Source organism: Podarcis gaigeae (genome assembly GCF_964106915.1).
Source record: "Podarcis gaigeae genome assembly, chromosome: Z".
NCBI lineage: Eukaryota > Metazoa > Chordata > Lepidosauria > Squamata > Lacertidae > Podarcis > Podarcis gaigeae.
The window spans coordinates 48,210,375-48,223,854 of record NC_139691.1 but is presented as its reverse complement, the minus strand read 5'-3'; the positions used below and the strand labels follow the sequence as shown (position 1 = coordinate 48,223,854).

Below are 13,480 nucleotides of genomic sequence, written 5' to 3'. Positions count from 1 at the left end.
TATGGACCTTGAGGCTCTCCGTGGGGCATACCGGGAGAGGCGGTCCCGTAGGTACGAGGGTCCTAGGCCGTGAAGGGCTTTAAAGGTCAAAAGCAGCCCCTTAAATCTGACCATGTACTCCACCGGGAGCCAGTGCAACTGGTAAAGCACTGGGTGAATATGCTCCCATGGCAGAGACCCCGTAAGAAGCCTCACTGCTGCATTCTGCACCCCGGAAACTGGAGTTTCTGGGACAGTTTCAAGGGCGAATTACAGTAGTCAAGCCTGGAGATAACCATCGCATGGATCAGTGGCCAGGTCGGGGCGGGAAATATAAGCCACTCCCATAAAATTACACAGGCACTCACACCTGTTCCGTTTTACCGCATGTCTGTTTCAGCAGCGATATCGTAAAAGCCAGTTTTTGTAAGGTCACAAATTTAAGCTGCAGTTTAACTTTTCGTGGTCAGAATTTGGAAAAAAAAGTGAGGCTTATATTCAGGCCAATATGGTCCTTCTAGGATGGAATAAATAGTGAAAATCTAACGGATTAATTTTTATGCGACTGCTCAAGTCGTCATTTTAAAGATGCATTAGTAGATTTCATTCCATAAAAAGACTTACCTTATTTAAGGAATAGAACTTTTTCATTTGATATCCCACTCATTTGATATTTCTCAAAAGATGGAAATCATCTGAACTCTGAAGCTCTTGCTACTTGTCAATAATCTACAATCTCCTTGTCAACAAGATTCAAAAGGAATATTGTAGATAAAGATTTTCCCCCAGCCCCATATATATGACTTATCTTATCTTCACTCTTTCCCACATTACAAGTGTAATGCCATGTAAGCAGAATTACATGGTATAGTTCTACCAGTTTTTTTATAATTTTAGCAATTTATCTGTGTTTATAATTGTAAATTATATTACTCTATCCTACCCTGGTAGGGGACACGTGTGGCACTGTGGTTTAAACCACTGAGCCTAGGGCTTGCGGATTGGAAGGTTGGTGGTTCAAATCCCCACGATCCCCTCCTATTGCTCCTGTTGAGGTCCCAGCTCCTGCCAACCTAGCAGTTCGAAAGCATGCCCAAAAGTAGCTTAATAGGTACCACTCCAGGGGGAAGGTAAACGGCATTTCCATGCGTTGCTCTGGTGCCAGTGTTCCGTTGCGCCAGAAGCAACGGCTTAGTCATGCTGGCCACATGACCCAGAAAAACTGTCTGCAGAGTGGACAAACGCCGGCTTCCTCGGCCTGTAAAGCGGGATGAGTGCCGCAACCCCAGAGTAGTTCGCGACTGGACGTAACTGTCAGGGGTCCCTTTACCTTTACCCCTTGAGGTATTGCAGTCCTGAGTTGCTTAAGGGTTTTAGGTAAAAATCAGCACTTTGAACTGGGCCCAGAACATAATTACTGTATTTTTGCTCTATAAGACGCACTTTTTCCCTCCTAAAAAGTAAGGGGAAATGTGTGTGCGTCTTATGCAGCAAATGCAGGCTGCACAGCTATCCCAGAAGCCAGAACAGCAAGAGGGATCGCTGTGCAGTGAAAGCAGCAATCCCTCTTGCTGTTCTGGCTTCTGAGATTCAGAATATTTTTTTTCTTGTTTTCCTCCTCCAAAAACTAGGTGCGTCTTGTGGTCTGGTGTGTCTTATAGAGCGAAAAATACAATAGCAACCGGTGCAGTCAAGCCAGGATTGGTGCAATAGGCTCTAATCATCTTGCCCCAGCGGGCAACCTGGCTGCCAAATTCTGTGCCAGCTGAAGTTTCCAAACTGTCTTTAGGGGCAGCCCTACATTATTTGCAGTAATATAACCTAGAGGTTACCAAAGCATAGGCAACAGAAGTTGGGCTATCCCTGTACATATAGGGGCACAGCTGGGCCACCAGCCAAAGCTGATGAAGGGAATCCATGCCACCAAGGACATCAGAACCCCAAGAGACAGCAAAGGATCCAGAAGTACCCCCGATTGACCCCATCCAGAGCAGGCAACCTCCCATCCATCCAATCTAGCAAAACACCTGCTAACAGTGCCTCAGTCTTATAAGATTGAGCTTGAGTGTGTTGACTCTCATCCAGTCCATTACCAAGGCAAGACAATGGTCCAGCACAGACAGTGCCACATCTGCAAGAGTTTCTTTCAGATTTTTGTAGCTGCAGTTAGTCAGGGACAAATGTCTGCTCCCTCGGCCAGTAAAGCGAGCTGAGCACTGCAACCCCAGAGTCATTCGTGACTGGACTTAATTGTCAGGGGTGCTTTACCTTTTTTTAAACCTACCCTGGTACTTTATGCTGAAGGGTGGCTAAAAATTTAAATTTAAAAAAATCTATTTGAGTATTTAAGATTATAACATATGCCTTGCATAAAAGCAAAATTCCTCTGTTCTTAGGATACAGTATCTCCTTTTTTCATTTCTATTGCAAAATTCAAGAATGCTGTAACCAAAATGCAAGCACATGCATTCCTTAAAACATACTCATTTGCTTTAGCCACCTTCTTCAATGTATGCTTTTGAAATTTCAGTCACTATTTGACATTCTGACTCATTGTTTCTTAATGTAGGATATTAGCTGTAATGAGATCCAAGTCCTTCCCCAGCAAATTGGAAAGCTGCAGTCATTACGAGAATTAAATTTAAGAAGAAATAATATTCATATACTACCTGATGGTAAGCTTGTATTTCCTTCCAGCCTCTTCTTTAATTCATTTAAACAATATCAATATTTTTGATGTATGAGCTTCTGATTTTTTCCCTTTCCCACCAATAGAATTAGGAGACCTTCCCTTGGTCAAGCTGGACTTCTCATGTAATAAAATCACAGAAATACCTGTGTGTTTCAGGAAGCTACATCGCTTGCAAGTCATAATTTTGGACAATAATCCAATGCAGATACCACCAGCACAGGTTCAATTAAAACATTCTTTTCTCATTTTTAAAGTAGAAACAATTCTTTATGTGAGATACTTTTTCATCTAGCTGCCCTTTTATGTGAGATACTTATTCATCTAGCACTTTTTCTTCTTGATCACTTTTCAATGTTGGTTTTAATATGCCTGGGGGAAAGTGGCCAGAAGTGGGGCATGCCTTTGTAATAATCAACTGGTCATATTCTGAGATGAGTTTCACTCTTCTCAAATAAGATGCAGGGAAAATAATATTAAAAACCAGTCCACTGTTGGGGAAAGGTGAGCAGCAATACTTGCTACTGAACTTGATGGATGTGTTTAGTCCTGTTTAATCTACCCAGTTATCTGTACTACAAGGGTACAGATGGGAATGTGCTGTGCTGTGTTATGCATACTGTATGGGGGGGACGATTGGAGGTAATCAATAAAAACGGTGCTAAGGTTTCTGTAAATCCTCCCATCTGACTAAATGAATGCTTTCCCCATCTGCTTCTTAACAGATATGTTTAAAGGGCAAAGTACACATATTTAAATTCCTCAGCATTCAGGCATGCCTCAGAATAGATAAAAAGCCGGATTCCTTGGATCTTCCATCCTTGGGTAAAAGAATACCTTCCCAGCCGCTCACGGACAGGTAAACTTGAAGGAGAAATGCTCTGAGTTTGCTTTATTGCAATAATTTCAGTACTTCTGAAGTAAAAGTTGTTGTAGCCTTTAGGATGCTATCTTTCCCATTACTATTTTTGTGCAGATTCTTTCCCATCTCAGTAGGGTGTGTTCTCACAGTGAGTTTGTTCTCTGAGTAATCTAAGCATTATAGCAATTAACTGTTGAATCAAATTGTTTCCACTTGTGCAGAATCTTCCATAAAGAATGCCATATATTTAAAGGTATTTTCAGCTCATCCCTCATGATTAAAAACAAAAGTTCCAATATTCTTCTCAAAGTTGTACCAAAGGAGGGGCAAGGAGCAAGGAATTACTCATGAAAAGTGTTGCATTTCCTGTGGCTACACAGGTCTATATGTAATGTGAAAGTTGCTTTCTTCTACTTGTACTAGAAATTGATCAGTTTTTACTGAAAGGGAAGTCTGCCACCTACTGTCAAACAATTACATTATTTTCCTGGAATGGAAAATCCTTCTCAGTTAATGTCAGAAGTACAACATAGTTTTTCAAGTCTAAACTCACATAACTTTCAGAACATATTTTCATAAGTTCACTTATCGTTGGCTATAAATTAATAAATTAATTAATATTTTATGGGCTAATAGCCGTATAAATAAAGAATTGAATTGAATTATTTTGCTTCTGTTCATTTTTTTCTCCTGTATTTGCGGGTTCCGAATGATCCGGTCTTGTTTCCGGAGCACTACCGACACATTACAGGATATTTGACACATTACAGGATATTTTTCTTTTTGTTATTTTATGAACTTTATTAAGAACACTGCTTGTGTTCATTGTCCTTTTTTTCCTACCAGTGAGTCAGTGCATTGATTAAATATTGGCACAAATGTGAAACATTTCTCCTACATAGATTCTGGCGTATTAGGCGACTGGACATATAAGACGACCCCCCAAATTGGTAGCTGCCAATTTTTTTGGGGGGGGTGTCGTCTTATATGCCCAGTCGCCTAATATGCCGGTTGACTTATACACCCAGTCTTATACACGGCAGCTTCACTGGGCAGCGGCAGTGGTCGGCGGGCTCCGCGCCAGGAGGAAGCTGCCCAGCGAAGCTAAGCTGGCTTGGCTGGGCGGCTTCCTCCCAGTGCGGAGCCCACTGCTGCTGCCCAGTGAATCCATACCCGGCGTATAAGATGACCCCTGACTTTTTAGAGGTTAAAAAGTTGTCTTGTACGCTGGAATCTATGGTAATAAGCACATTTGCATAATTACCATTGGCACCTAAAATTGCCTCTGGACAACTAGAACTTTCTCCAGACTTGCATCTGGTTTATTGGGGCAGCATTAGCATTATTAAATAGAGGTCCTAGTGAGCATTGCATGTGTTAGCCCAGCCTTTCCTAACCTGATGCCCTCCAGATATTTTGGATGACAACTCCCATCAGGCCGAGTCAGCATGGGAGTATCAAAACATCTGGGGCACACTGAGTTGGCAGAAGCTGTTCTTGCCAGCAGGGAAAAAGCCTGTAGGCCTGTCTTTCAGAGGCAGTTCACACCTCACAAGCAGAGACCTGATCCATTCTTGCCAGTTGTGAATGTTCTGAAAATATTCAATAACTAACAAATGTATACATAACCATTCTCCATAGACAGGATGAGCTGTTAAAGGACGAACAGTTTTCCTCTGTTGTGTTGCATTCCATTCAACATATATTCTGGTTTCTTTTTCTTTTTTTTTGTATGTTGACTTTGTAAAATTAAGCTTGGAATTGTTACAGGAGCCGTTTGCCCCAGGTTTTTCCCTAACTGTGCATATGTGTACTAGTTCAGATCGCAGTACAAAAAATAACCTTTATGTGATTGCAGAAACACATTAGGGTACCTTTTCCTGCTAAGCTCAATCCCTTGTCCATCTTTCTATAATAAATAAAAATTTCAATAATCCTAGGAAGATGACTTCTGCACGTGTTTTCTAACCTCTCTTCCTAACATGAACTATTTATATAGTACCGTCTATGTATATGGAGGTTTATGAAGAAGAGATATAGACGATTCTTCTTCCAAAGGCATTCTAATATGAAATAAACACAAGGAAACAGCAGAGAAAGGGCTGGGAATGTAGGGAATTAGTGATGCATGTATTTGGTTATAGTAAAATAAGGAGTAGGTGGGGCAATGAGTATTTTCTGGGGTCAGTGTTGTGTTTTGGTATGGAAAACTCTGGGATAAAAGCACAGGATTTGTAACCACAAATAACAGGGAGAAGTGGCCATCCACCCTGCCTGACACAGCTCTAGTGTTGACATTTTGCAGGATTATCAGACAATATAGTCAGTTCCTTTTGACTTTTTATGATCTGTGATTGTCCAATTGCATCTCAGTGGGACACACCTTTCTAATACCAAGAACCTCTGTAAATAATCCACCTTCAAAAGAGCATCTTCCTCTACAAGAAGAGGCTGTTCATCACTTAGAGAACCAGAACCTGTGTCTTAGTATTTGTCACAATTAAGGTACTTGTTCTTTTATTACAGTATGGAAGATTTTTATCCAAATAAAAACCACGGCCCAGACTCTGGCATTGGCAGCGATAATGGGGATAAAAGGTTATCCACAACAGAAGTAAGCCTGTCCTTTCTAAACTACTCAAAGGAAAGAGGTAGCAGGGGCAGTGGGTTTCTCTAACATCTCTTCTGACTGCTTTCCATTGTCTCAGAATTCTTAGTTTGGCTAAATCTCCATCCATTTGATTTCAATAAACTCCAGTTTAAAAATGACTGTAAAGTACAATAAGATAGCTTGCCTGCTTTGTTATATACTTTATCCTTAACAGCAGTGTTTTGAAGCATTACCCATGCCAGCACTGCACCCCATAGTCACTTTTGACTGGACTTAACTGTCCAGGCGACGTTTATCTTACCATCCAGTAAACAATCCCTCAACATTAAATCCGTATCTTACCAACTTCATGGTGGTAAAATGAAATAACCCTGAAGGATTCCCCTATTTTTTTTTTGTCTTGAGCAAACAGAACTTGAACTTGTGTACTTTTGACATTCATTGAGCTGGGATAGCTCTGTTGGTAGAGCACGAGATTCTTAATCTCAGGGTCATGGTCAAAAGATGCTTTGCAGGGGTTTGGACTACATGACCCTCATGGTCCTTTCCAATTCTACAATTTTATGACTCTAGGTCATTTTAAGTAGCTCGTTTAAAATTTGACATCTGTTGGATACCTCATTAAATGGAAAATATGTTTTCTCCTGTCTCAGTGAGTAGGAAATGCTCTACGTACAGGCCTGCCCTCCAGCAGTGTGCCACAGTGGCCTCTGCTGCTGGTGGTGGGAAGCTGATTTTCTGATGCAAAGCTCAGCAGAACAAAAAGTGGAATATGCAGGTTATGCTGTTAACTGCTCTTTTCAGCCATCCGATGATGACACAATCAGCCTTCACTCTCAGGTATCGGAATCGACAAGGGAGCAGACACTCAGAAACGACAATCAGTTACTAGGAAATAAACCTGAACTGCATAAAGGTGAGTTCCAATTTCTGGTTCTCAGGAATGTCTTCTTTGTACTCACAGTTCTTCTGCTTTGGTCGTAACACTGCATTACTGATTACAGGCCTCAAAGAACATTGGGCACATGTACTTCCCCTTCTCTTCCTCTACCTCAGCCGTGAGGAGACAATTGATAGCATACCGATTTACACTAACTGGAAAGCCTTGTCAGTTTAAATTATGGTGGTTTGAAAGAGGCCTGGATAATCAGCTATGGTTTAACCCTGGCTTGTTTCAATAAATTGTTGTTTAAGCCAAGGGTGGGGAACTTATCCTCCATCTGATAGCCACTTTTCCTTATGAGTAATCTTCAGGTGGCAGTGGTGGCACTTGCCAGTGCTGGGAATGGCCAGAGGCAAAATGGGTCAAGCAATAGATATGCACTGTAGGGTACTTTCTAGCCACATTTAAAAGCTAGAGGTTTCTGCATGCCTCCATCTTCTATCCGGGCAAGCAAGGGGCATTCTCATAGTTCAAGGACCCATTGAAGCCAGAAAGAAAGCATTTGAGGATGTTGTGGAGCAGTGTTGAAGGCCAGATAAAAAGCCCTGGGAGGGCCACATTTGACCACCCTCTGGCCTGAAGTTCCCCAACAGTGTTTTACACTAACAGTTTCCCTTGTGAAACTGTTTAAAAATAAGCAAGTGCTTTCAATCTCCTTGCAGTGGCTCTCTTTGACCTTGCAAGGGTTTGGGCTTGAGGATTAGTCCTTTGTTATGAGAACCACAAGTTTGACAGTCATAGGAGGACACGTGAAAGAATGGAATGTGTCCTTCCTGAAGCCTTATGCATTTTTGATGAAATAAATAAGATCACCCCACTCCCACAAAAAAAGAGAAATAATTTTCACCTATGTTGGTATTGTCTTTTTTTAAAGGAGAGAATAAAAATAGAAAATCAAAACCTTTGTTAAATTGCCTTCTTATTGCTGCACATCTACCAATCGCCCAGAGAGGGAAAACATTGTCTGAAATTAACACCTCATTATGGTGAATTAATATATAGAAAATTTCATTACATGAAAACCGGTATACTCGTGTTTTTTTAAAAAAGAAAAGATAACCACTTTTGTCTTAGTTTGGTGTGATTTTATTGAATATATAAAAAAAGAAAATTTACATCTCTCTTTTCCACAAGTCCCTCAAGGAATCTGGGATAATTAACATCTAATTGGTTGACAAATTTCCTTCATGGAATATATGGCCTTTTATTTTTTGTATTCCTTGTGCCTCTGATGGTTTCAGTTACAGATTTATGTTTCTGTATTTTGTAAGTCATCTGCACCACACTTCCTCTCTTCCTTATAATGGTACTTTCCACTTACTTGTCTCTGTTTTATAATAACCACCTTTATCATATTTTCCTGTGAATGTAATATGCCATGCCAGCCTTGGTTTGGTTTGGTTTAGTTTTTATATGTTCGTCTCAGGGAGTTCTGTTTTGTTATTTGAGCTATACATCTATCTGTATAAAATAAATCTCCCTTTCCCTCCCCCTTGCTTCGTCATCATCCCTGATGACCAGACCCAGAAGTGTGTGATTACCTTGACCCCAGCTCAGAGGATGTGGCTTCCTGTGATCAAGGAGATGTGCAAACTGGGCCATCGATCTCGTATATTAAGGTAGCATCTTAAAGAATAACTTGGATATTAGCAACCTGCTTTACATATTGTGAAGTTCAGTAATGTGACCCCTGCGCACTTTCTTTTCTCTCCTTTCCCTCCCACCCCTGTGTGCATGTTAGGAACGAGCAAAGCAGACTGAAAAGTCTCAGAAAACAGAAGAAAATGAAAACTGGGGAGATGAAAAGAGGTATTTTCCCTAGCAGTACTAACTGGGCATTCTAACTAGTATTGATGATTATAATGATTTATTGCCTGCCCTTCATCTTAAGGTCCCAGAGCAGATTACAACAATAAAAACCCAACTTCAGTATTAAAACACAATACCGCACAATATTAAAACCAGATTAAAACAACTTAAAATTATACAAATCAGGTGGGTACTAAAAAATATCTAGAATGGGAAATATGAATAGCTGTTGGAGGAGGGAATCTTAGTTTTTTCTGTTGTTTCTCTGGCATTCTGATTTAAAACAGAAATTGTAATGGTTATAGGGGTTGCTCGTGCGTAAGTTGCCGCCACTCCTGGCTAGGTTACCTGGTTAAACCTTTTCTGTCTGGACAGCCCTTCACTCCGTGGCTGTTTCAGTCGCTGGCAGAATCCGTCAGTGGGAGTTTCTTGAACTTCTTCCAGCAAAGAAGTTCTTTGATGCCAAGTCTCCGCCTACTCTCCCTGTGCGGAAGTCTTCTGCGCAGGGTGGGTGTGGGCAGCGGAGGACCCGTGCTCTCCCCGCTGGTCTCCGGCGAGGAGTCCTGGAGCCCCCTCGCCGATTCCCCCATCTTGCCCCCCTTTACCCCTGGGGTTACGCTGATTTCCTTCCCCAGCCGATGAGCTGCCTCTCTCCCTGCTGGGCCCTTCTCCAGCATCACTTTGGAGCCTTGCCTCCGCCTCTAGCTCCGATGGCAGTTCCCTGACAGAAATGTTTGTGGTGTTTTTTAGGGTTCAGAAGGATCAGGTATTGGCAGAGGAAGATGATGAACTGAAGGAAGTGACTGACCTAAGGAAAATAGCTGCCCAGCTGCTGCAACAAGAACAGAAGAACAGGTATTTAGCCTTTGGATCACAACAGTAGGTGAACTCTATATGCAAGTCCCCTGGCTGCATTTTGTGTTAAAGGCTTGTGGAGTTTTAAAATTTGGCAAATGACACAGAAGCTTAACCAAGAAATCAATCAAACTCTGGTCCTGCTTCCTAGACACATCTGGTTGCCCACTGAGAACAGGGTGGACTCAAAAGGCATTTGGCCTAATCCAGCAACCAGATTCTTCTAATATTCAGATATTTGAGATTTAGTGTTGATAAACATGAACAAACTTTATTGCTTCTCTGCAGCTAACATTTGAGTGCAATTTGTCCACTTTAAAACTGGTAAGTGCAAAACTGCAAATGATTGAAATGAACTGAGTTTAGCAATCTGACTGAGTGTAAACTAAGATTACTCAAAATTCTCTGATTCTTACCTTGTCAAAAAGAAAAAAGGGGAAAAAAAGAGTAACACAAAGCTCAACCATTAAGCATTTTGTCTTTTAAACCCTATTAAAGCTCTACCTCCTTACTACTTTCTGCTCACTATACTAATGACGTCCCTGTCCTCTCCTGTCAACCTTTACTCCTTCCTTCTTCCATCTTTGGGTTTTGATGTACATGAAATACGAATTCAGACGGAGACCATTAAGCTATAGAACTTCATTCAGTGAAAAGCTCTTCCAGAGGACAAGGGTCGCAGGACGCGCATCAAGGTATTTTGTTTTTATGGCACATGAATTTCAGCTGACAACACAAGGGACAAACAGACAATTCCTACATTGCAGGGGCTTGGACTAGATGACCCCTTGGGTCCCTTCCAATTCTATTATTCTATGAAAACATTTTTTGGTGTGCTGCTAAAGATGCGAAGGCTTAAAGTAGTAAGAATCCTTACCCCAAACTGGGGAGCTATAGCATAGGGTAGGATACAGATCAGAGCTGGAGTGGGCTCTAAAAGTACCAGCTCCATCAATAGAATTGCTTGATTATCGTTATTTGCTTGTGTGTGTTTTTAGAAAATAATTGTGCTGCCCTTTATCAGAATCAATTTCAGAGCAGTTCGTATGCAACAGTTTAAAAATAGAGGCAAGAATTGTATTATTCCATTATGACTCACATAAAAACAAAATTCAAAACATATTGGAATTTTAATAATACAAATACTTTTTGAGGATGACAGTGATGAAACTTTACACAGGGGAGCGATTTTTAAAGGTGTTGTTCTTTTCTTCACGGGGCAACTTATATTTTTGGTTATGGGTAGTGTGCCTGCAAGTCTTCCCAATGGTTAGAAGTCTGACTGTGGAAATGCTTCTGCCTGTGTCCAATATTCAGGCATGCTCTGTACATCTGACTCAGAAATAGATGGGGGTGCTCTGGGTCTCACTAGATCAAGAGCGTGGCTATTGTAGCTATCTTCAAATAACTTCTCTGTGATGAAATACTACATATCTTTTCTCAGCTTTTTTCTATCACGTTTCTTTTTCTGAATCTTTCTTCCCCATTGTCAGTGTTGCATCTAGTCAAATATTGTCCATTCTGTACTATCTTCCTCACTAAGTCACCAGTCAGACTGAATGCTTCTCAGTGATTCTCATAGTCACCTTCTTTGATCATGTAACCCAAAAACAACAGGCTTCAAATTAGTTAAGAACAATAAAAATGGTGTTAAAGTAACATATTTTTCCTCTGACTATTAGCATGTAGAGATATCTGGACTCTAAACTTTTGCTCAAATTCTCAGAGCTGGACAGTAAATATTCAAATGTATTTTAAACTACACAATTTCAGCATGAAATTTTTGTGGTTTCAAGTGCACATTTGTGTGTTTGATTTTAGACTTCTGAATCACTCCACGTCAGCAAGTACAAGAAACAGACCAAAACAGACCATGGAATCAGAAAAAAGGTATCAATTGTGCTTTTCTTAGTAGTAAAATACTTTGGGTGAACCCTGTGGTGGTGGTGGCGGGGATGGTTGAATAAAGGCTGCTTGAGAAGTGCCTAATTCTTTCTCAAAAGTTCCACATTACCTTCAGATAGCAGAAATTGATTCTAGAATATATCACTGTGCAAGGGTGCTCTTCATAACTGTTGGTTTCGAGGTGTTTCAGAATTAAACAGCCTACAAAGCTTTACATAGATTTCAAGAGTGTTTTAAGGGCAGAGATAAAGGCACAAGTGTGCTTTAAAAATTGGATCTTTGAAATGCACTCAGGCAGCTTTCCCTAGATACCATGTTGATTAATTGCACAGCACTGTTTGCTGTAGTCAGCGTTAACAGTTGTAAATGCCTGATCTCTTAATGTATTTAAACAACTGTCCAGAAAGCCTTTTTTTAAACTTCTGAATACTTGAGAAAACAATTTGTTCTGGTGTTAAGTTTTCAAAGATATGTAGCAGAGCTGATTAATCATTAAAATTAACACTTCAGTATTGTGACAAGAATACACTTCCACAAGATAGACGTCCAAAAGACAAGTCATGATATGAAACAACCCTCTTTAAATTCTTTCTTCCAGAGTATGTTACCTGAATTTCCTAATGGAGACTCTCATTGAGTGTAGTTATTATAAGATTTCTCAGCTGTGAACAGTAAGAACATGGTGATTTTCTAGATTGGTTTATTCCTTAGTAAACAAGCTTTCTGAGTGTGATTACCCACATCTACATAGCCCATAAGAATGATTTCCCTCCCTCCCTTTTTTAAAATATATGTCTAGGTCATTTTGATACAAGACTCTTTTTTTGCTGATATGTATATAATTGTAAGTTGCTTGACTTGGCTCAGTGTAAAAGATGAAAAAATCCATTCTAACAAACTGTGTGTGTGTTTTCATCTAGTCTTTCAGCAGATGAAGCAAATTCTCCATCATCCCCATACAGTTGGCAGGTAATGCAGAGATACATAAGCATCCAAAATACTGTCTGCACAGCTGTGATAGTTTTGCTCCTACTTTCTTGACTGGCTTGATTTCATGGCCATGGTCATGTATGGTGGTAAACTAGCCAAATGTACTATACAGACTCTGGAGGGTAGTTGACAGTTCTAGCCATTGGCACAAATGTAACAAAAATAGAATACAAAAAGATTGTTTTCTCCCAGAAGTGCTGATCTTTAAATTATTGCACTTTTAACCTGCTTTCTCCAGGTGCAAACCTTTTGATAAACTGCCTTGACAAATGTATCAGGCCATTTCCCCCCATTAATGAAGAACTTTCTCTTCCATGGTGTAGTGAAACAGACGCATGAGGAATTGCTGCTATTATTATTATTATTACCATCACCATTATCAACCCACACTTTACCTTAAGGTCCCAGGGCAGGAGGTGACGACGATGATGATAATGATAATAATGATAATAATAATAATAATTTATTTGCATATACACTAGTAGCCAAAATTGTGTCAAAACAAGATGACACCTGATTGGGACTCTAAACACTCCTTTTTCTGGTTATTTGGCTATAAATTTTAATAGAATACAGGGTAAAGAAGTGCGACTTCAGTATTCCTCGGAAACTGTATAATGAATGTGTCAGACACACCTCTGCTGGGAAGGAGCTCTGCAGTTTAGGGGGCATCACAGATAATGCCCTTTCCTGGGCCTACCCAAGCCTCTGATGGCATAGGAACTATCAAGAGGGCCCCTTTTGCTGATCTTGGCACCCATGAGCGTGTGGGGAAGGAAGCAGTCTTTCAGAGACTTGAGACATGAGTCATACACATGAATGGCTTACTTATTCCAG

The 13,480-nt window shown here is 40.5% G+C and overlaps 1 protein-coding gene across 5 annotated transcripts in view; it reads left to right on the top strand.

Moving 5' to 3' along the window:
* LRCH2 (leucine rich repeats and calponin homology domain containing 2) overlaps positions 1-13,480 on the top strand; it is a 56,332-nt gene that overhangs the window by 28,252 nt on the left and 14,600 nt on the right. For 3 of the 5 annotated variants that reach the window (XR_014560309.1, XM_083722820.1, XM_083722819.1), the window contains exons 4-14: positions 2,549-2,654; positions 2,755-2,891; positions 3,394-3,527; positions 6,057-6,144; positions 6,946-7,057; positions 8,606-8,703; positions 8,826-8,893; positions 9,644-9,748; positions 10,366-10,443; positions 11,570-11,638; positions 12,574-12,622. Coding sequence is in view for 4 of the 5 variants with exons in the window: in XM_083722820.1 (XP_083578946.1) it covers positions 2,549-2,654; positions 2,755-2,891; positions 3,394-3,527; positions 6,057-6,144; positions 6,946-7,057; positions 8,606-8,703; positions 8,826-8,893; positions 9,644-9,748; positions 10,366-10,443; positions 11,570-11,638; positions 12,574-12,622 (1,044 nt within the window). In the remaining variant the exon portion in view is untranslated. The remainder of the gene's footprint in view (positions 1-2,548; positions 2,655-2,754; positions 2,892-3,393; positions 3,528-6,056; positions 6,145-6,945; positions 7,058-8,605; positions 8,704-8,825; positions 8,894-9,643; positions 9,749-10,365; positions 10,444-11,569; positions 11,639-12,573; positions 12,623-13,480) is intronic. The other 2 variants (XM_083722822.1, XM_083722821.1) reach the window with 1 other exon arrangement.